Source organism: Cimex lectularius, unplaced genomic scaffold (genome assembly GCF_000648675.2).
Source record: "Cimex lectularius strain Harlan isolate CLEC.00 unplaced genomic scaffold, Clec_2.1 scaffold33, whole genome shotgun sequence".
In the NCBI taxonomy this organism is placed as follows: Eukaryota; Metazoa; Arthropoda; class Insecta; order Hemiptera; family Cimicidae; genus Cimex; species Cimex lectularius.
This window is the reverse complement of record NW_019392683.1, coordinates 1,552,506-1,572,547: the sequence shown is the minus strand read 5'-3', so window position 1 is coordinate 1,572,547 and position 20,042 is coordinate 1,552,506. Positions and strand designations below refer to the sequence as shown.

Below are 20,042 nucleotides of genomic sequence, written 5' to 3'. Positions count from 1 at the left end.
TATGTAATAAAACAATATATAATTTTTTTTTTTAAGAATGGTGTGATAACAAAAACACCACCACCACCACCTTCGAATGAAGGAATATACAACTTCATGAGGACGGCGAAGAGAAAGATGAGAAAAACTAGTTTGTCCTTTGGACAGAGACTGAGACGGATTAGCAGAATCAGCATGGCTGTGCCTGCGCCTTCTGCTGCTGAACAAATCACTCATAGTTAGTAGAATAATTTCATCTCGGTTAACACATACCAATAAATAATTATTGTTCAGGTGCATCGACAGACAATATTTCAAGGGGCAAATGGCCTTCTTTTAAGAAAAAGAACAGCCTACAGAGCAATTCGACATTCTACCTCGAGACTATAGCTGCGATGCCAGATGATAAAAAGGAAAATCCGTCAAAGGAAAATGTGTCGCCGAAAGCCATAGTTGAAAAGAGACGGATGAGTGCGGCGATACGACCCACCTCTCCACCACCGCCGCCTCCTCCTTCGAATACCAATGGTACAATCTTTACGACTGTTTATCAGTTCATGTTAAAAACAATTATAACTTTAGGGGACACAAAACTAAAGCTGATCAACGACACTTCCCTCTACATGGAATGTGGGCTTTTTGAAAATTCTATAATTCCAATGAGCGACAGAGGAAAACCTTCGAGCAACCAAAGCTGGTACTCAGATGTCGGATTATATGAAAACAGTAAGCCATGATACATGTTTGAACAAAATAGAAAACAAATGCTTTTTTTTTTTTAAATCCTACAATTATACTTTAATTTCAGGCTCGACAGCCAGTTCAGATTTGGATCTCAGATTTGCAAATGAACCACTATACCAATTTTATGCGGCAAGTGTTGCTGAGGTAATTTTTGTCACAAATTAATTCAAAATAGTCACAAAAATATTAATCAAAATTTTTATCAGCGTGAACGGATCGACGTTAATTCTGAAGTCAACTATGAAGAAATTAAGAATAATGAGAACAATCTGAAATCGGACCAAAACCGCCCATCTGCACTGGACCTCGTCAACTCAGAAATGCACCGCACGCTATGGTCCCAGGTGTCGCAAGTGATCAACTCTGGCATTTTAGGTAAATAACCTGTAAACTTCTCAAAGAGAATATGCATTTAATATAAAATTAATTTTAGACACGCTTTCTCCGGAAAAGAGGAGGCTTCAGGAAGCTAAATTTGAACTGATAACCTCAGAAGCATCTTACTACAAGTCGCTTGTGATACTTGAAAAGCACTTTGCGGCAAGTCCTGCACTTAAAGATGAAACCATTGTGCCTAAAGCAGATTACAAGACTCTATTTGGAAACATAAATCCTGGTAAAAAAAATGGAAATTTTTTCTCTTTAGCATGTTGACTGCGGTCTCCCACACCAAAATCAACTCTGGTGGTGGTTGTCGTTTATTTATTGTAATGCATCTAACAGTAATTCAAGGGCGTCGGTGGCCCCGACATACAAATGGGCTTTTTTCAAAAACACCAGCACTCTGAGGGTTATGCTCTGCAATGTTATGTTGCAAACCCTCGTAAAAAAAGTGAAAAAAAGTTATTCAATTATATCAGATTTTTTACAATACAATTAACTAAGAAATAAAAGTAAAACAATCATTAAAATAAGTCAAATAAAATTTAAAAAACTACTGTTTTACTCTCTTCAGCCGTCCTGGTCTTCTAATAATTGCTGATTTTCTCTGTCAGGTGGTCTCAGCACTTTGCCATCTTCAATGGTTGATCCTTTAGATAAACAGTCAAAGCTAGTGGGATAAGTGAGGCCAGGATAATTGGATCAAGCTATTACACCTCCTCTCAAATCATATTTCACAATCTAGTTTTGTATAGCTACAAAGGTTTAAAATACAAGCTACAGAATTAATGCAATTTTTAGCAAATATTGCTAATAATTATGTTGCAGTTAAAAAATATGACAAAGTCCTACACAATCTTCACAGGTTAGGCATAAAATAGGGTATACTTGATCTACCTATCCTTGCTGGGATCACACTGACAATGGTGTCTTACAGTCCAACCTAACGTGGATAGATAGACAAGTTGATTGGTAAGGATCAAATTTAGATTTATCACCCTGCAGACCACAAGAGGAAATCTCAAGATTTATATTATTGTTTATACTATAAAATAAATATTACTTGCTTAATTAACCATCCCTAACCAACTTGATGGACCAATAAATTTATTCGATTCATCGATTGATTTGTAAAATTAAAAAAAAAAAGCTAAAATAGTTTCCCTGATTTAATTCAATTTGAACAAAAAAATCAAACATTTATAGTTTTTAAATATTTAACATGACTGAATCTTGGCATAAACACTAGAATTTAATACAATTAATTAAGATTTTTAGTTGAGATAAAAAAGTCAATGGCACGAGCTGGATTCGAACCCACAATCTTCGGCTTGATACGCCGTTGCTCTACCACTTGAACTATCGTGACCTCGATCCACTCGGACACTAACTTCCCATCTGAACCCCACCTTTTGAATTTTCCTTCCTTTTTGCCATTTTTCATTCAAATTCAAAAAGGTGGGGTCGAGATGGGAAGTTAGTGTCCGAGTGGATCGAGGTCACGATAGCTCAAGTAGTAGAGCAACGGCGTACCTAGCCAAAGATCGTGGGTTCGAATCCCGCTCGTGCCATTGACTTTTTTATCTCAACTAAAAACCTTAATTAATTGTAATATATTAATTGGTCAAGCGGACCACGAAATTAGTGTACTAGAATTTAACTAACGCTAATAAAGGGATAACCATGTTGGATGGGACACGGATTTGAACCAAGCTTTTTTTGGTGATTCTACACCACAAAATATCAGACATGTATCTGCCTCGATTTCGCCCAAAAAAAATTTGAAAGTTGAAATTTTCCGTTTTTAATATTTTTATTTCACCATTCTTCTTGCTCAAATCGACTATGTGAATATATCATTTTACAGCATTTTTATGCAGATTGCAATAAAAATGTATTAAAAACTATTAAAGTCTATCAATAACCAAAAAATTTCTAAAATCAAATATATTTCAAGTAAACTAGGTCATCATTTTTTAAAAATTATAATACCATAAAATACTTTGATTGAATATATAAAATATATTTTGCATTGTATAAATTCACTTTTCCACATCCAAAATGTAATTGTAATATGTAAACAATGCTTGTAAATCCCAGGCCCTGAAGATGATCTCAATAAAGATCAAAACGTTAGCACGGTAAAGAAAATGTTTTTCTCAAACCTACATCACACCAGACCGCATCTCACGATTTTTAAATAAATATCGATTAACAGCCACTAATCACCACATAAAATACGATTTTTTAAAAAATTAAAAAAACGGAAAATTTCAACTTTTAAAATTTTTTTGGCAAAACTAGAACCTATTCACAAGAATTCACAAGAACGTGTAATATTTGGGGTGTAGAATCACCAGGTGGTCCCCTTGTAAGACTTGTCGAAAAACAAGAGTTCAAATGCAGGCCTGCTGGATTCGAACCCAGGATCTTTACCTTACGGTGATGAGCGCCGTGTCAACGCCTAATCCGTAATTAAGCCTGCAAAATCCTAATATAAGCAGTTGAACAGAACCGAACATTTAAAACGAAATTAGAAATGTAAAACTTGCCTGGTGTATACAAACATGAATACAGCGCAGTCAATGTGTTATTGGATATGAATTTTTGAAATATAAAAAATAAATGTTAAATTTTTATTTAGTACGAAAGTGTTCCGAAGCAGTATTAGCAGCGCTTGAAAAATGCTGGCAAGAGAGTATACTTCTTGAAGGTGTCTGTGATATTGTTAGCCAGTTAGCGCAGGAAAAGTTCAGCTCTTATATCACGTACTGCAGGCATCAAATTGCAATTGAAAGAACCCTGAAAACCCTCAAGTAAGATTGTTAAAAATTACTCATTTGACTTTTTAATAATTTTCTTTACCATTTTTAGAAAATCTAATTCATTCCTTGAGGCTTTAAATTCACTGGAGTCTTCTCCAAAGTGCCACAGTCTTTCTTTATATTCGTTCCTTTTACTGCCGATGCAAAGGATAACAAGGATGCCTTTATTATTAGATGCGATACTTACTAAACTTGTCCCTTCAGACCCGGAATACGATTCATGCAAGATGGCCCTTACAAAATTAAGCAAAGTAAATCGACAAATTACATCTTTAACATTTTGACTTTGAAAATAATTATATCGTTTTTTAAAGATTGTTCACAATTGTAATGAAGCGGCAAAACAGACTGAACGCCTTGAAGAAATGGTTTTATTGAGCCATAGTCTAAACTTCCCACCGAAAATGAGAAGGCTGCCACTTCTTTCTGAATCCAGGTGGCTCGTGCGATCAGGGCAGGTCACGCAAATTAACGCAGAGCCAAAACTGACTTTAAGTAAAAAGTTGACCACCGGCAGAAGCACATCTAAACGCACTCTTTTCTTGTTTACCGATTATCTAATACTCGCAAAAAAGAAAGGGTAAGTTCAAAAATAAATATACGTTTATAGCATAATGTTTCATTTTATCCTTTCAGAGACGATAGCTATATGGTAGTGACATACTGTCCTAGAAAATTTGTTCAAATGACATCCTTTGAAGACCCCATTATCGGATCCAATAAATATTTAATAATGGTCACTCTTCTTGAAAATCACGAGGGCAAGACTGAAGAAATGGTAAAAAAATTTAATTTTGGAGTTTTACAAAGTAATATTTTAATTGAATTTCCTTTTAGATAATGAGCTGTGGAAGTGAAAGTTCTCGTGAAAGGTGGCTTCTTGCCTTTACAACGCCTAAGTCAAAAGACCCGAATGAAGTTCTGTACGAGTCGTGGGACTGCCCTCAGGTCTCCGCAATCCACCCGTACACCAGTTCCCAACCCGATGAGCTCACCCTACAGCCTGGCGATGTTATAAACGTCCACAGAAAAATCGATGGTATACATTTTTCACTAACTTTTTTTTCTTAAGTTAATAATAATTTCTATAAAGATCTTGGCTAAAAGTTATCAGGGGACTGTTTAACAACAAAATGAAAATTATATTTTATAAATTTTTGTTCAGGTTGGTTTTACGGTGAAAGGACGAGAGACAGAGAGGAAGGATGGTTTCCCGGAAATCACACAGTAGAAATCGCCTCGTCTCACATCAGAGCAAGAAATCTCAAACAGAGGCATAGACTCCTTGCCTTTTCCACTACCTTTATTCTAAATAAACAAAATAACACAAATTGAAATAATTATTAAGAAAAGTAATTGCTTGGTAAAAAAAAATTTGGTTATTTATATGTATTATAATTTTTTTTTTATACTTTACTTAAAAGAATTTTGTATAAAACGCTCATCTGTATATACGTTTATTGTGTAAATTAGAATATTTAAAAATATAACAATTTAAGAATATTGTAAATAAATAAAAGCAAGCGAATTGTATTATATTTTCTATACCGTATTGTGATATGTCAAAAACAATTTCTACGTGTTTTATTTTTATTGCTATTATTTTCTAGATACAAAGTATATTATTATTGAGAAAGTTTGGAATAAACTATACATTGTTGCCAAAATTTTGGAAATAAAATATAAATATAATTTGACAGCACTTTTATTTCAATGCATATTTATCCATCATCAACTGTATATATACATATATATAAAAGCAATTCCACAATTATGTACTTCTTTGGGCTAAGAAAAAAAGGTGGTCATTTTTCATATTCGTCAATCCACAATTTGTAATAAATTTAAAAAAATGGCCATGTGACTGTATTCCACATTATCGTTTACTTCCACGATAAATTTACACTTATCCGATTGTAAAAAAATTAGTGGTGACACAAAAAAAAGCAGGGTTAAGATTAGCCATCTGTAGTGAACAGCTTGGCTCTCCAAGAAACTATAAATTCCTAGGAAAAACAACTATCCAATGTCACAGTCAAGTGTAAATTGTTATTCGATAGTGAATGTTCACTGAATAAGTCACAACTAAAGTAGATTTACTTTGAAAAACTAAAACAGGGCAGTTCTTTCAGGTTTGACAAGGATGAGATTACTCCAAATACTGCTCCCGCCACGGGAGTACCACAGGGCAGTGTGCTCAGACTTTATATCCTTTATACTGGAGATGTTGCTACCAACCCCGTTCATCTTTTTCTAATGGCACAGATGTACTATCGTCTAACCCAGATCCTGCAGTTGCTTAAGAGGTTCTACACAGACATATCACAGGTATAGCAGACGATGGAAAATGAATAAAATGAGTCCATGTCCAAATCTCCAACTGCATTCATTACCTTGGGTTCCACCTAGACTCAAGCTTAACACTACATCAGCATACACGAATGAAATGACAAGACCGAAACAGACACTAGTCTGCTCTACAAACTTATAGGACGACAATCCAAGTGATTGACAAAAAAACAAATTGACAATTTACATAATGCTACAACTGATTAACCACTAAACCTTCCAATATCCAACATCTTCAATCCTTTTACTGTAGTCCTCAGATCAATTATAAATGTTCCTTATTATGTCTCCTATCCCTCCACAATGACTTAAAATCTCATTTATCAAAAAAAAAAAAAAATCAATTCCAACAAAAATTTACCCAATTACACAATAATCTCTCTGCTCCGAGTTGTTCGCTCCCTACTCTTCAGATGTCCGGGTTAATCATAAGTTTTTGAAATAGGTCTTTGAAGTCATGAGGTATTATAAACGATACAGCCGAAAGCTCGACACCCGAAAACATTTTTGTTGTTTTTTACGTTCATGGCCTCATCCCTGATCTCCCAGTTTTTTTATTTTATCACCGAACGATAATAATCTCTCCCATTATCCCAATAGTCTCGTCCAAGCCTTGTGCAACAGAACCCATCCCAGAAGGCTTTCTTCCCATAAGGAGGCTCCATGACCTTCTTTCCGAAGAGTAGGGAAAGTGGAAGAATAATATTTATGATTTGCTCCCCTCAATATAAATATGTCAATGAATCATGGAACTACATCTATCAGAAATTGCTGATTGTAATAAAATATTGGCATGGAATCCAAAAATGGAATCTTTTTATATTAGCGATTACTTTTTAAAAAAAATAGGAATCCTTCCAATTTTAGTAAATACAACGCTGAAGCAAGTACGAAAATAGAATATTTTAATTTTGAAGAAGATAACTATGAGTTTTTTGGGGGGTTTGAATAACTTATTAAGTTTTTTTAACTGCGTTTTAAAATTTTTATTGTACGGAAATTATGAAATAAATTGTACTGTTGGAAAAGCACTAATAAGTTTATTCAAAGCCAATCAAATCAGAAAACATCCAACAATAAAAATAATTATTCGGAATTCGTGAGATATTTAATAAGCTATTATGTTCTGTCCAGTCTCCATTTTTTCTCAACCTAAGCCAGTATTGCAGCCGAGGAACAATTACTTGGACTAGCATATCTATTCATGCCTAAACATCCATTTAGATTTTATTTTGACAATTAAATTACCCTTTTATATCGTGTGCGGGAAAAATGTGAAAAGATATTTGCTTAACAGTTGCTCCATACCTTAGCGAATTTATAGGGGAAAAGGCGTACAGATGGCTTTAATATAGAAAAATTAAGTAATTCCGTGACTAATTTTTCAATATGTATTTCATTTTTCCCTGAATTATTCAATAACCTTGTGTTTATTATTTATTATTCAATAAGAAATTCAGTATAAATCGTAATTTTGTGTCAATTCTAAGGTAGGAATATCCAGTATTTTTCTATTTTCACGATGGATGTTTCGAATATTTATTTCCTCCCTGTTAAATTATTATATAACCCCTTCACGAAAGGAACAATAAAATAGGAAACGTTAACTGTCGTGTACTTGCACAAAATATAAGACAAGACGTACAAGATAAAGTTCTCATATTTTTTTTTTTTTTGTGACTAAATAAAATTGAATTCTTCTAGTATTTATATCAAAAGTCGATATAATATTTATTTGTATAATTATTCGGAGATAGTGAGATGCGGTCTGGTGTGACGTAGGTTTTAGAAAAACATTTTCTTTATCGTGCCAACATTTTGATGTTTATTGAGATCATCTTCAGGGTTCAAAGTGTTTGTTTTCCCTGAAGATGATCTCAATAAAGATCGAAACGTCGGCACGATAAAGGAAATGTTTTTTTGAAACCTACGTCACACCAGACCGCATCTCACGATTTCCGAATAATCATCGACTAACGGTCACTAATCACCACACAAATAAAAATAATAAGAACCAAGAAATACTATACTATTTTCAAAAGAGTTGTTTGCAGTCAAGTGAATATCGCAATAAAATTAAATTAAAGAAAGTGAAAAAGGCATGTAGAAAATTTCAACATGAGTTCCCTTTACAAGCAGCTGAACATAATCATCCAAATGATTTATCATAATTGTTAATTGTTTCCTGCAATGAAAAAAGAAGTTATCTACAAGGAGTTTGTTTTTAGAAGGGCTGTTTACAGACAAATGTAAATTGCAACTAAAGTAAACTATGGATTGTGAAAAACGCATATAGAGATCTGCAAGTTGATCATCTATAAATATTACAGTTGCTCCTTTAAAATCCAAATTATTTATGATGAAATAAAAAGATCAGTAATTACTTGAGAAAAAAATTGAATCTTCTTTTAATTTTGAAGAGATTTCCACTATAAGTTTGTTTCAAAAAGTTGTTTATACCAGTGAACAATTTATTTGCCCACCCATGAGAATGTCTAGGGCTCAATTTTTTACCTCATGTATTTTTCTTGACATGATCTTATCACACACACTTACGACCCCCATCAGTCATCCTCGGCTCAAGGACTTCTATCTACAACTGAGGGCTTGCGCTTTTCTTGGCCAGACTGCGAGGACAGACCTACTTCGAGGAACTAACCTTGTCACAAAACTGTTATTTCATTGTATATATTTGTAGAATTTCGCTATATTTGGTGTTTGGTTTATTTTTAATAAGTTTATTTATCAAGTAACAAGTGTGTTGAAAGATTTTTTTTTAAATTCATTTTTTCACTTTTATTTTTTGATGCTGGTTTTTCTTGGGTATTAGAAGAAACCCCATTACAATCATTGTTTTGGCAGTTACTCTACATGTTTCAGTGTCAAAGAGACAAGGTAAAAATTTCTCTGTCGTCTGACATGTTTTCACAAGTGGGAGGCATGTTGCTGATTTGGTCCTCAGGCTATCATGCGTAAAACTACCTGGCACAAAAGGTAAACTTTTTTTCATTTTTTACTTCAAATTTCTTGGTCCCTTGGTTAGGTTTCTTTGCTTAGCAGGGTCATTTTGACAATTCTGTGCTCCATCGAAATCCGACACTTTTACAGCGTTCGATCACAACCTGGTGAATTGGAAGGAAGTTTTAAGTTTTTACGACGCAAAGCTATTAACGTAAATAAAACAATTCTAAAAGGGGAGGAAAATTGAAAGGAAGTTTTAAGTTTTTACGACGCAAAGCTATTAACGTAAATAAAACAATTCTAAAAGGGGAGGAAAATTGGAAGGAAGTTTTAAGTTTTTACGACACAAAGCTATTAACGTAAATAAAACAATTATAAAAGGGGAGGAAAATTGGAAAAAAAGTTTTAATCTGGTCTTTATTAAAATACAAATCTCTTTCATATTAATACTCTCCAATATCACAGAGAAATTTAATAGAATTTGCACTTTAAACCCATAACATATATATAAAATTACTCACTGTACAAATTATAACAATAAGTCTTCTTTTTTTAAACTTATAAATCAGCCTACAACCATACATGTTTATTTTTTTTTTCCAGTAAAAAAATCAAAACGTACAAAAAAATATATAATTCATCCATACAAAGTTGTTAAATGCAATAAGCCAACCGTACACCCTGACTTACATTCAATATCAGCTTAAAATTAACTCTTAATATATGTTTTCCCCTGATAATTCATATTTTTTAAACAAATAAGACAAAATTACGATGAAAATATTTAAATTTTTTGTACCTGTTTAGAAAGTGGAGAATTCCCATCTTCTAAAATTGTTTTCCCTTATTCGTTTTACAGCAGTCTCATTGTTAATTCATATGGCCATGCTCACGCTCTTGGTTTCGTTTGTTTCGTCTCGAACAGTTTTTTTACAAAATAGACTTGCAATAACGATGTTGCGACTGTGACGACTATCTGCATTATCGACCATCTCTGGACGTAGTTGTTGTTGTCGACGAGCAAGTTGTAATGCCTTCCTTCCATCCCTCGGAAATGGTTCTGGTGCATGAGCATCTCATTAATGTTTCTTTCGACAACTTGAATGGAGGTCTGAAAATTTACGAGTGTAATTAAAAAGAGCTAATTTGATAAATTTTGATCAGAGTTGGTTAGTAATTAACTACAACACTAAATTTTGTACACACAAGTTTGTGCCACTATACTTAGAATTGGTTTTGTTATTTTTAAAGTTTATACTTGCAACCAAAATCAAAAATCATCGATAATTTCAACAATACTTGTTTCTTCAGAATTAAACTACACTTGTAATAGTATTTGCTGCTAGAACCTTGCTTGGAATAACTACCATCCAGATTTTTTTTCTTTTTTTTTTTTTTGTCGTTATGAACTATGCATATTAGCCTGTGACAATTCATATATGTGTTCAAATTTGGGGGGGTTATTGTGAAAAAAGGGCCAGAGGCGACGGTGGGAATCGAACCCACGACCGCGGCGTGAGAGTCTCTCAACCGTCTAGATTTCAACTGCATAACATAAAAAACATTCATAAAGAGTCTACTCGCATCTAGAAAGAAAGTGCAAATAAATCAAATCCAACTATCAGTCATCATCAAATAAAATTCAACAAAAAATTTAGGCACTGTAAACAAATCTAATCAACAATATGAAAAATTTTGTTTCACAACCTGTCACCATCTTCCATGTAAATTTGTAATTCCGTCCTCCCAGAACTTTTCAGGAATTGGAGTGAAGAACTCCGTTTCTTTGTGTGTCTTCATGTGGAATAAAGATTTTTCCAATTTAAAGAGTTTTTCGGAGCCCGGAATAAGCGAAAATCTGAAAGGCAGTGAATAGGGGAAGCATAAACCAGCTGAGCTCCGACAATTTCTGGCGCATCTGCAAAGACACGTTGGGCAAGCATTATCCGGGTGGAAAACATACGCTCGTAATTAGCCAATGCTGCAATTAGGTCAATCTCTGACTTTAATAGCGCCAACTGTGTGCCTTATACAACTAGAATTAACGATTTTTTTCAGGCGGAAGAAATTAATAATGAAGCACCCCTTTTCAATCCCACCAAATGCACAACCTTATTGGAAAATAATCCAGATTTAGAGTTATTTTCCCAGGATTTTCCTGTCTAAACACTGTTCTAAAGGACTCACTTTTCATACCGTTATCAAAAAATGGATCTTTACATGGTGTTCAAGGAAAGAATCGAAGATGAAGATGTGGTCCAATAAATTCTTCTGTCAACGACGAACCGTTATTACTCCGATAAATATATCAAGATTATAAAATTAAGAAAGAATTTTATTGAACAGATGAAATAATTGAAAAAAAAAGAGGAAAATTCTGACAAAGAACAATGTGGAGAAGAATTCAGCAGACGTGGAGAAACCAAAAAGGCATTTTTTATTAGAATTAGGAATAAAGGCCTGAAAATTTTGAATTGAAAAAACTATTACACTGCACACATTGAGAAAAAATTACAAAACAAAATTTTGTGACAAGGGTTCTGAGAATTACAGGGCTATTTCAGTTATTCTTGATCGTGGATAATCAGAACCGTTATGTACCTAATTGTATGGAGACCAAGGTGGCCAAGTGGTTAAGGTGACAGACTCTCATCTAGTAGATCTTGCGATTTTGTATTCTATTCCCACAGTCACCTCTGGATTTTTCTGGCACAATGAAATCTGACAAGGAACGTTCGATTGAAGAACACGCACATAGGGGGCTCAATCTACACAATCTCTCAAAATGGAGCCAGGAAGGAATGCAATAAGCTGTAATAGCTCAGGGGGAACTCCTTCAGTTCCTAGTATCCATATTGAATTTTTAAAAATTTAAAAAATTATTGGATAAATTTAAAAAGGCATATCACCAATACATTTGTGCCATAAGGCGTGCCTATCTAACCACAAAATGACCCACTGCGTTTTCAGTTGATATATGTAACTAGAATTCAACTGCAGAAGGACCCACTTTTCATCTCCAGTTATGAATCTTTTTAAAACATGGATCATTTACATGGTGGGTATGGCCGTTCCAATATCTCAGGGTCATAACATTTTTAGTTGTATCTTCATGTATGTGATACGTGTTATTTACTGAAAGAGTGAATGTATTTATTTGCATGAATGGACGGGCCCCCAATTATCCTGAGGAATATCATGTTCTCCGGGGTAGCGTGAATGATTTGTGCTGACTATATATAATTTATTAGCATGAATGGAAGGGTTAATTCCCAATTATCCCAAGGAATATCGAGTACTCTGGGGTAGAGTGAATGTATATGCGAATGTAATTTATTATCGTGAATGGAGAGGTTTATCCCCAATACCTCGAGGAAGATTGAGTACTCTGGGATACAGAAAATTAATGTAATTTATTAGTGTGAATGAAGGGCTTATCCACAGTTATCCCAAGGAATATCGTGTACTCTGGGGTAGAGTGAATGAATATGCGAATCTAATTTATTATCGTGAATGGAGAGGTTTATCCCCAATTACCCTGAGGCATATCAAGTTGTCGGAGGTAGTGTGATTGCTAACCAGACTATCGTGTTCTATCTTGTTTCTGTGTATTTGTCTTGATTCTTTATGTTATTTTATCCACAACTGACGCAGCCCTGAGGTTCAGAGAGGCTAGCAATAGTACAAAGAAAAGAGACTGTACCATAAAATATTATAACTTAGTTGGACGAACAGAAAAATAAATTTGTGGGATTAAAAAGTGAGAAAAGTTAGAAATGTAAGGCTTAGGAAGAGAGGACTGGCGATGACCAATGTAGTTTGCCGGCCGTAAAACTTCAAGGTAGTTTTTTTGCTAGCTTCTTGTTTTTAATTATTGTTTTATTTTTATTTCTTTCCTATTAAGAAAAAAACTGCAGCACAGCATACTACATATGTAGTATTTGCAGCAAGACCTAAAGTTTGTAAGTAATTTTGCCCAACTCTGCCCCTGAAGAAGGTCTTACCGTAAAATTTTCAACACCAATTTCCATTTCCTCCAGTTCCTTCGAGTAAATATCCCACTGGTCATACCTGGAAATTAATTTTGTCAGAACATCTATGGTCTGTTAATCCAAATGACATACGAACTGACCTTATGACAGTCATATACAAGTTGACAAGCCTATCAGCAAACCTGGAGTAGTGATTGTCAACACAGATGTGGTAGTAACCTCCGGTCGAGTGTTGATCCTGGTACTCAGCACTCGGCCTCAGCTCGTACGGAAGGACGACTTGCCCTGACGGATGCCTCACGGCGAACCCTGCCAGGCCATCACCGCCTCTCAAGACCTGAAAGTCAAGTAGCCAGTCAAGAATTTACTGTCAACAGAACTTATTTTTACCTGGAAGCTGACGTAAAAAGTGGCACCCGGATTGACATATTGGTAGTAACAGTCCTCTTTCCCCGGGTCGACGTGCACCTTGTAGTCCATCGCGACCGCCGGGAGGTTCGTCCATTCCAGCTGGCATTCCACACGGTTCGACACCAAGGCGAGGAAGACGATTAAAACGATCTCGGCCCTCCTGAAAATGTTCTTCCACCGAAAAGTACCCTGAGACATCGTAGGTGTTACTTTCCAATTTTTTTGCAACACACACGACTACACCGTTACACGTTTCACCGTAAACCAACACCAAAAGGAGGGGCTTGCTGTCACAAAATTTCCCTTTTGTCAGTTTACATCCGCCAGATACTTGTTGATCATAATCCCATTCTTGAGGGTTGACAAAACGTCAACCTTTCCACGGTTTAATGGGTCCGTTTCTTTTCGCTTGTTTTCGGCCTGAAATTGACCTTAAGATGCCATCAAAAGATTGAAGTAAGCACCTTGGCAGACAGCAATCCTGAGAATTCACACAATCCTCTTTCATTTTCAAATCTATGCCAAATTTTATAGAATATAAACAAAACTAAAAACTAGAAAAGGATTGTTTCAAAAAGTTACAACTAATTCATCAGCAAATCGACAAACTATCACAGTAGATAAATTTCTAAACGACCGAACTACAGCCTTTCTTCTTTATTTCCTTACTACTAAATATTTTAATTTTATAGTTAAAACATTATCTTGTACCCACTTGAACCGGAATTGTTTACTCAATGCATATGACTCGGAAAAAAGTATTTAGTTACAATAAAAAACTAGCACACCTTTATCTTGAAATTTAATCAGTTTTTTAGCCTAAAGTAGTTCATTTTTTTACTGCATTACTTTTAAATTTCGAGTGTTTTTAATCTTAAATCATCATTAATGTCGTATCGTTGATTTTCCCCTAAGAGAAACAATTTTTGTCACAACATGGACAAGTGGAACACAATCGAGGACGCAACACTGAACACAAAGATAATGAAGAGTGAAGAAGGATTCGGTCAAATTTCTTCATGGGAAATGGAATATTAAAATCTACCTTAGGATCGACTCGAGTCGATCGATTTAAAAAGATTTAAAATTAAAAATAGCCTCAGGACAGACTGTGAGCTGCAGTGTGACATTTGATCGACCTCGAACTTCAAGCTCAATATTGAAGTAGTGACAGTCCAACTCTTCAACATACATTTTGAAGTTTAAAACACTTTTGAACAATGATCCACGCTGGGAGGATAGCTTTGTTCGTCAATTCTCGCCCTACGACTTCTGTCATTGTCAACAGGTACATTTTTACTTAAGAACAATGCTTCTCAAACTTTTGGAACTATATATTATTTATTAGGCCCATTAAACCTTTATCGTTCGTTTGAAAGTTTATTTTATTCTATACAACTAAGAATTCATGCCTTATTTGTCTTATTTCTAGAATAATTGACTCATCATCAAGCTGAGTCATCACCTCACGTTATGTTCATAGAAGCATACTTTCATATCTGAAACAGTTTTACATACAGGCAGAATAGTACAAACGGACAAAAAATAAAATATGATCATTATATTAATTACTTAATAACAACTAAAGTGTCTTATTAAAATTATTTTTTAAAAATTTACTAAATTACAAAAAAAATTATTCTCTTGCTAAACACTCAATGAATAACTAAGTTTGTAGTCGCCATTTTGTACAAGATAACCTCAAGATGTCCTTTTCCTTGTACAATTCCTTACTCAATTTATAAAATATCTATTTTGGTCATTTATTTGAAATACATTGGACACTCGGTTGCCTGACGAGGATGAGGAAAAGTATTAAATAAAAGAAAAACTTGAATGGACAATAGAACAATTTAGAGAAATATTTCGATTAGCTCAAAAGTGAAAAGACAAAAATCATAGAATACAATTCAGTAGAGGAAAGAAGCATCAGCATAACACGACTGCTAACTCAAGCAATGGACCCTCTTCAATAAAATTTCCAGCAGTTAAAAAATCAGAGAAAGCAGCCTCCTATTACGATGTTCTTTGAGAACGCTGAAAGGGCAAACTTTGCTTACTTATAACTATCCACTTATAACTGTGGAATTTAATTGATCTTTTTTATAAATTATATATTTTTTAGGCCCCTAATAATTTTTTCTCATTTCAATGTAATGCATAGGTACAAGGACTTTTATGTATGTTACTATACGTTGTATTTTTGTTATTGAAAAAAACCCTGAAATATGTGTATATAAATTCATATATAACATTAATGAGAGGCTCATGCGATACCAAAAGTGTCTGAATGTAAGCAGATAGAAAAAGCGTATCCACCATGGATAACAAGTCTACTGTGTCCAGTCTGATTAATACCAACACAATTAAAACCAATTGTGCCGCTTAAAAAGGAAACATTAGTTTGAAAGGGTCCCTGGTACTCCTTGACATCAAAAACTAAAAGTGAATTTCTTTTTTTTATTATTACATTAAAGCTCATCAACCATTTAGGTTATATTCGCCTTGATATCTACTATATTTTCCTTTATACAAATATAGTATGCTCGAAGCAAAGAGTGAGGACCAACAGGGCCAACTAGACAGCAAAAGCATCTCCTGTGCTAATGAAGTGATTTCTTGTTTAGGTCTAATGTGCACATAATACTCAAGAAAAAGGCATTCGTATGCCCAGGGAATCATCCACATGCCTTTCGAGTCTAGGGTCCCTTTAGTCAGAAAGCCACCCCCATCTCCACCTACCCCCAGTACTATCTCCCAATATGTCAGCAAGATTACTCAACAAAGAGCATGTGTCCTCAGTACTAGACAATGATCGCAGTTAAAATATGCTTCTCTGTTAAACTTATCTCACATCTCACAGGTTTAACATGCCAGACTAGGCAGTCTCTCTATTAGGTATCCATGTGTCAGTCGGCAATGGGAAAAAAAAAAAAAAACCTGAGTGTATTGAATTTATAGCAGGTTTGTTAAAGTTCCAAATATCAATTTAAGTGGGTAGTGGTCAGGGATGTGATCCCATTTTCACTACCCATCCTAAATTTTAAAATTTTTTGTTCAATAACATCAACTTTATATAAATAATTAAACCATTTTGATCTTAATTCTTTAAATAAACTTAATTTATGTATTACACGATAATTGTAAATAGTTAATATTGTTTCACTAATTAAAAAATTTCATTTTAGTTTTGGACTTTCACAATGTATATGGCTACATAATTTGAAGAGGTCATGTACATCACAGTCAAATCAAAACAAGCCAAATTATCCAGAAAAAACAATGGCAGAAGGTAAAAAATTATTTTTACTCAGTGTAATATATAAAAATATAAATTATATTTTGGATTTAGTCAAAGCAAAGCTTCGCAAAATGATGGGCACGCCTCAGGGGTATAAAATGCTTCCTGCGAACCGAAGCCATTTACTTCCACTCCTTCCCAAGACACAAGAAGAACTACCTGTTCGAACACCAATGGTTGGTTATCGATTATTATAAAAAAATATATACTTTTTGTATAAATATTGATGATAACTTCTGGCAGGATAGTTATGACACTGCTTCGATTCTTTTGAGCCAATCGCCTAAATTGCAAGACAAGTACGCGACCGTTTTGGGCAGTGTGAGGATAGGAAGGCTTCTTGAAGATCTAGATCTGTTTTGTGGTAATTGATTTTCTTGTTTTATAAAAAGAGAAAAAAAGTTGAAATTTGGAATTTTTCCCCCAGTTTGGATTAGTCTGAGGCACATAAACAACCCGAAAAGTGTAAACTCAGAAAACACACCATATACCATCGTAACAGCAGGTGTTGACAACGTAAATTTTACTGAATATAGACCTCAGGTATGTTGGAATAAATGTTTAATTGTGAAACATCATGAGGTCTGGAACGTTATTAACCTGTAAACCTTACTGTCTACCCATTCTCGCCGATTTTGTTATTTCTAGGTGGTCTGTTTTTATTCTATAGTTCATGACCCTTTATGGATTTGTAAAAAGTATAATTATAAAGTAATAATTTGTGGTTGTGGATTCGATTCCCACCATCACCCTAGCCCTTTTTTTAATGCAACCCTTCTCCCCCAACCATATATGATGAAATAATCAACAGAATCATACTCTGGTATGCAGGCTCAATTAATGAAACTTTTGATCCCTGATTGCCCTGCACTTGCACGGGATTGACCAATTTACAGGTTCATCAACTCACAGACCTCAATGCAATATTTTACAAGATAGTCATTTCTTTATCCTTTAGCCAAAATAAAATAAATAAACCTTTGCTTTGTTCTAAAAATTTTCAATAGGCTCTTGATGACCTGCGTTTGTCTGGGAATGTTATTTATGCAGGGAAGACTTCAATGGAAATCGAGGCGACTGTGGACACGTTCACTCGAGGCGAGTGGAAGCAGTACATTAAGGCCTATTTTGTCATGGTCGCTAGGAACAGCACAAATTCAGGTGGTGCTTTCATCAACCAGCTCAAGCCCAGCACTCCGGAAGAACAGGAAAAATTCAAGCAAGCTGAAGGTCTGTGATTGTGCTGAATAATAAAATTTGAAAAAGACATAGATGGTTTTTTTTTTCCAGAAAGGAAAAAGAAAAGGCAGATAGAGTTGTCAGCCTCTTTACTCAAAACCCCACCATCGCCGGATGAACAAAGGCTCGCCCACGACAAATTTATGAAGACAGTTGACTTGAAAGATCCGACATTGCATAAAAGAGTCCTCCCAGCACATGCAAGCTGGATGGATTCGACGAAGTTTACTAACACGTTTTCACCACATCCTGAAGTATAATTTTTAACATTTTGTTTAACAGTTTTTAAAAATTTTCCTTTTTGTTTTTGTCTAATCAATTATGTATTTTTTTAATATTTTAGAATAGAAATCATCATAATAGAGTTTTTGGAGGTTTTCTTATGAGAATGGCATCAGAATTATCCTGGGTTATTGCTTTTTCACATGGGTATTTAATTAATTGAAAAAAATTAATTCTTGTGTTATACTTTATTATTTATTTTTACAGACGGTCAAGACCTTATCTGTGCCATATTAGCGATTTTTCTTTTAAAACTCCAGTACCAATGACAGCTTTTATGAAACTCAGTGGGCAGGTAAGTCAAGTTTTGTTTTTTATACCTAAATTTAAGATTTTGAAGGCCTTAATATTTTCAATGTTTTAGATGGTGTATACAGAACTCAATTTTGCCCAAATAGTTGTTGTATGTGAAATGTTCCATGTCCACACTTGGGAAAGGGTGACAACGAACGAATTCCACTACACTTACAGGTTCAACGACGAACCTCCTGAAATTATGCCACTGTCTTACTTAGGTAATTCTTTATTGTACATATCCTTATAAATAGGCAACAAAGAGAAATCTTTCTCATTCTTGTTTACAGACACCTTAAGATTAGTTGATGGTTACAGACACTTTCAAGGTTTCAAAGCTCTTATAAGCAAGACAGATGGAAAAAAATTAGAACGTGGATCACCAGAATATTACTTAACATTTTAAATGTCTGTGTAGTACTTAGGGTCTCTACAAACTTTATTAAAGATATGTTGCTTTATTTTTGTCTGGGAACAAAAATAATGTTAGCTCTTTATTCAATGGTTTGTTTTGTATCTGCTTTAATTTATAAATTTCCTATTCAGTTTGTTCTAAAATAGTAAAATGGAAACTGTATATAATTCCTTGGAAGTTAAAAGGAATAAAGAAACTGAAAAATTGTTTATGACCAGATTAGTGATTATTTCCTATTTGTTATTTTCATTTTCAGATTCTCTTTTATGGCTGGATGGCAGAAGGCATTTCTTTGAAGCAATTAAAAGTATTGAAGGCAGCCAAAAAGTTGCAAAATTGTGAATTTCTTTCCCATTGTGCATTTTTAAGCTTTATCAATTGTTTCTCTACCAAAGGAGCAAATAACACGCTTATGTAATTCGAGCTGTTTGTTATACATCAGAAAAGAATTACTTTTTTTCAATTATAAGAGTGAAACGAACAAAAGAATTTTGCTTTCTATATTATAAACTAACGAGAAAGCTTACTTTTTTATGTATAATTTTTAATTATATTTTAACCATGAATAAAAATGTTTTAAACATTCCATTGGCAAAGATACAAACTAAATTTAATTTATCTGTGATAAAAAAAAACCTAAGATAAAAATATATAACCCATCGATTCAAAATTAAAATGTGTACTTAAACATATTTTTTTTTTTTTATTTAATAAAAATATTTAACACCACCATTTTCATTTCTAATACCTTTGCCTGATAATAAAATAAATTTATTTTGGGTAGAAAAAATTTTGAGCAAACTAATAAAAAAACAATAGCATCATCCTAACCCGACAGAATTGGCCACATACGGTTGACACAGGACAAT

The 20,042-nt window shown here is 34.1% G+C and overlaps 3 protein-coding genes across 6 annotated transcripts in view; 2 read left to right on the top strand and 1 right to left on the bottom strand.

The window, feature by feature from the left end:
• LOC106662418 overlaps positions 1–5,549 on the top strand; it is a 130,694-nt gene extending 125,145 nt beyond the window's left edge. Inside the window, exons 8-19 of the mRNA XM_014386492.2 lie at positions 37–217; positions 274–507; positions 562–705; positions 788–867; positions 930–1,098; positions 1,157–1,339; positions 3,749–3,920; positions 3,979–4,180; positions 4,244–4,509; positions 4,566–4,707; positions 4,767–4,968; positions 5,095–5,549. Of these exons, the coding sequence (XP_014241978.1) occupies positions 37–217; positions 274–507; positions 562–705; positions 788–867; positions 930–1,098; positions 1,157–1,339; positions 3,749–3,920; positions 3,979–4,180; positions 4,244–4,509; positions 4,566–4,707; positions 4,767–4,968; positions 5,095–5,264 (2,145 nt within the window). The 3' untranslated portion in view covers positions 5,265–5,549. The remainder of the gene's footprint in view (positions 1–36; positions 218–273; positions 508–561; positions 706–787; positions 868–929; positions 1,099–1,156; positions 1,340–3,748; positions 3,921–3,978; positions 4,181–4,243; positions 4,510–4,565; positions 4,708–4,766; positions 4,969–5,094) is intronic.
• A 4,090-nt stretch (positions 5,550–9,639) lies between these two features.
• On the bottom strand, positions 9,640–14,279 carry LOC106662426 (transmembrane emp24 domain-containing protein 5). The gene is made up of 4 exons (XM_014386514.2): positions 13,622–14,279; positions 13,372–13,568; positions 13,244–13,310; positions 9,640–10,350 (listed from the first exon to the last, which is right to left on the bottom strand). The coding sequence occupies exons 1-4, from the start codon at positions 13,838–13,840 to the stop codon at positions 10,129–10,131; spliced, it is 705 nt and encodes a 234-aa protein (XP_014242000.1). The 5' UTR covers positions 13,841–14,279; the 3' UTR covers positions 9,640–10,128.
• Positions 14,280–14,389: 110 nt separating this feature from the next.
• Positions 14,390–19,662, top strand: LOC106662425 (acyl-coenzyme A thioesterase 9, mitochondrial-like). Of its 4 annotated transcripts, none has more exons than XR_001339896.2 (12): positions 14,390–14,930; positions 16,831–16,934; positions 16,995–17,119; positions 17,187–17,307; positions 17,371–17,486; positions 17,951–18,173; positions 18,234–18,436; positions 18,526–18,611; positions 18,672–18,759; positions 18,829–18,979; positions 19,049–19,262; positions 19,430–19,523. XR_001339896.2 is itself a non-coding variant. In XM_014386512.2 (12 exons), the coding sequence occupies exons 1-11, from the start codon at positions 14,863–14,865 to the stop codon at positions 19,162–19,164; spliced, it is 1,401 nt and encodes a 466-aa protein (XP_014241998.1). In that variant the 5' UTR covers positions 14,390–14,862; the 3' UTR covers positions 19,165–19,166; positions 19,430–19,662. The 4 variants fall into 4 exon arrangements, 2 of the variants coding, with proteins under 2 accessions (XP_014241998.1, XP_014241999.1); XR_001339897.2 differs by having other exon boundaries at positions 19,049–19,243; positions 19,430–19,515; XM_014386512.2 differs by having other exon boundaries at positions 19,049–19,166; positions 19,430–19,662.
• The last annotated feature ends 380 nt before the right edge of the window (positions 19,663–20,042 follow it).

Bases quoted from the DNA above. Each gene is read 5' to 3' on its own strand.
- LOC106662425 (XM_014386512.2), top strand. From the start codon at position 14,863: ATGATCCACGCTGGGAGGATAGCTTTGTTCGTCAATTCTCGCCCTACG. The intron at 18,612-18,671 runs GTATTTAATTAA...TTATTTTTACAG, and splicing joins GTTATTGCTTTTTCACATGG to ACGGTCAAGACCTTATCTGT. The intron at 18,980-19,048 runs GTAATTCTTTAT...TCTTGTTTACAG, and splicing joins TATGCCACTGTCTTACTTAG to ACACCTTAAGATTAGTTGAT.
- LOC106662426 (XM_014386514.2), bottom strand. From the start codon at position 13,840: ATGTCTCAGGGTACTTTTCGGTGGAAGAACATTTTCAGGAGGGCCGAG. The intron at 13,311-13,371 runs GTCAGTTCGTAT...ATTAATTTCCAG, and splicing joins TTGTATATGACTGTCATAAG to GTATGACCAGTGGGATATTT. The intron at 10,351-13,243 runs GTAAGACCTTCT...GTAAATTTTCAG, and splicing joins TTGGTGTTGAAAATTTTACG to ACCTCCATTCAAGTTGTCGA.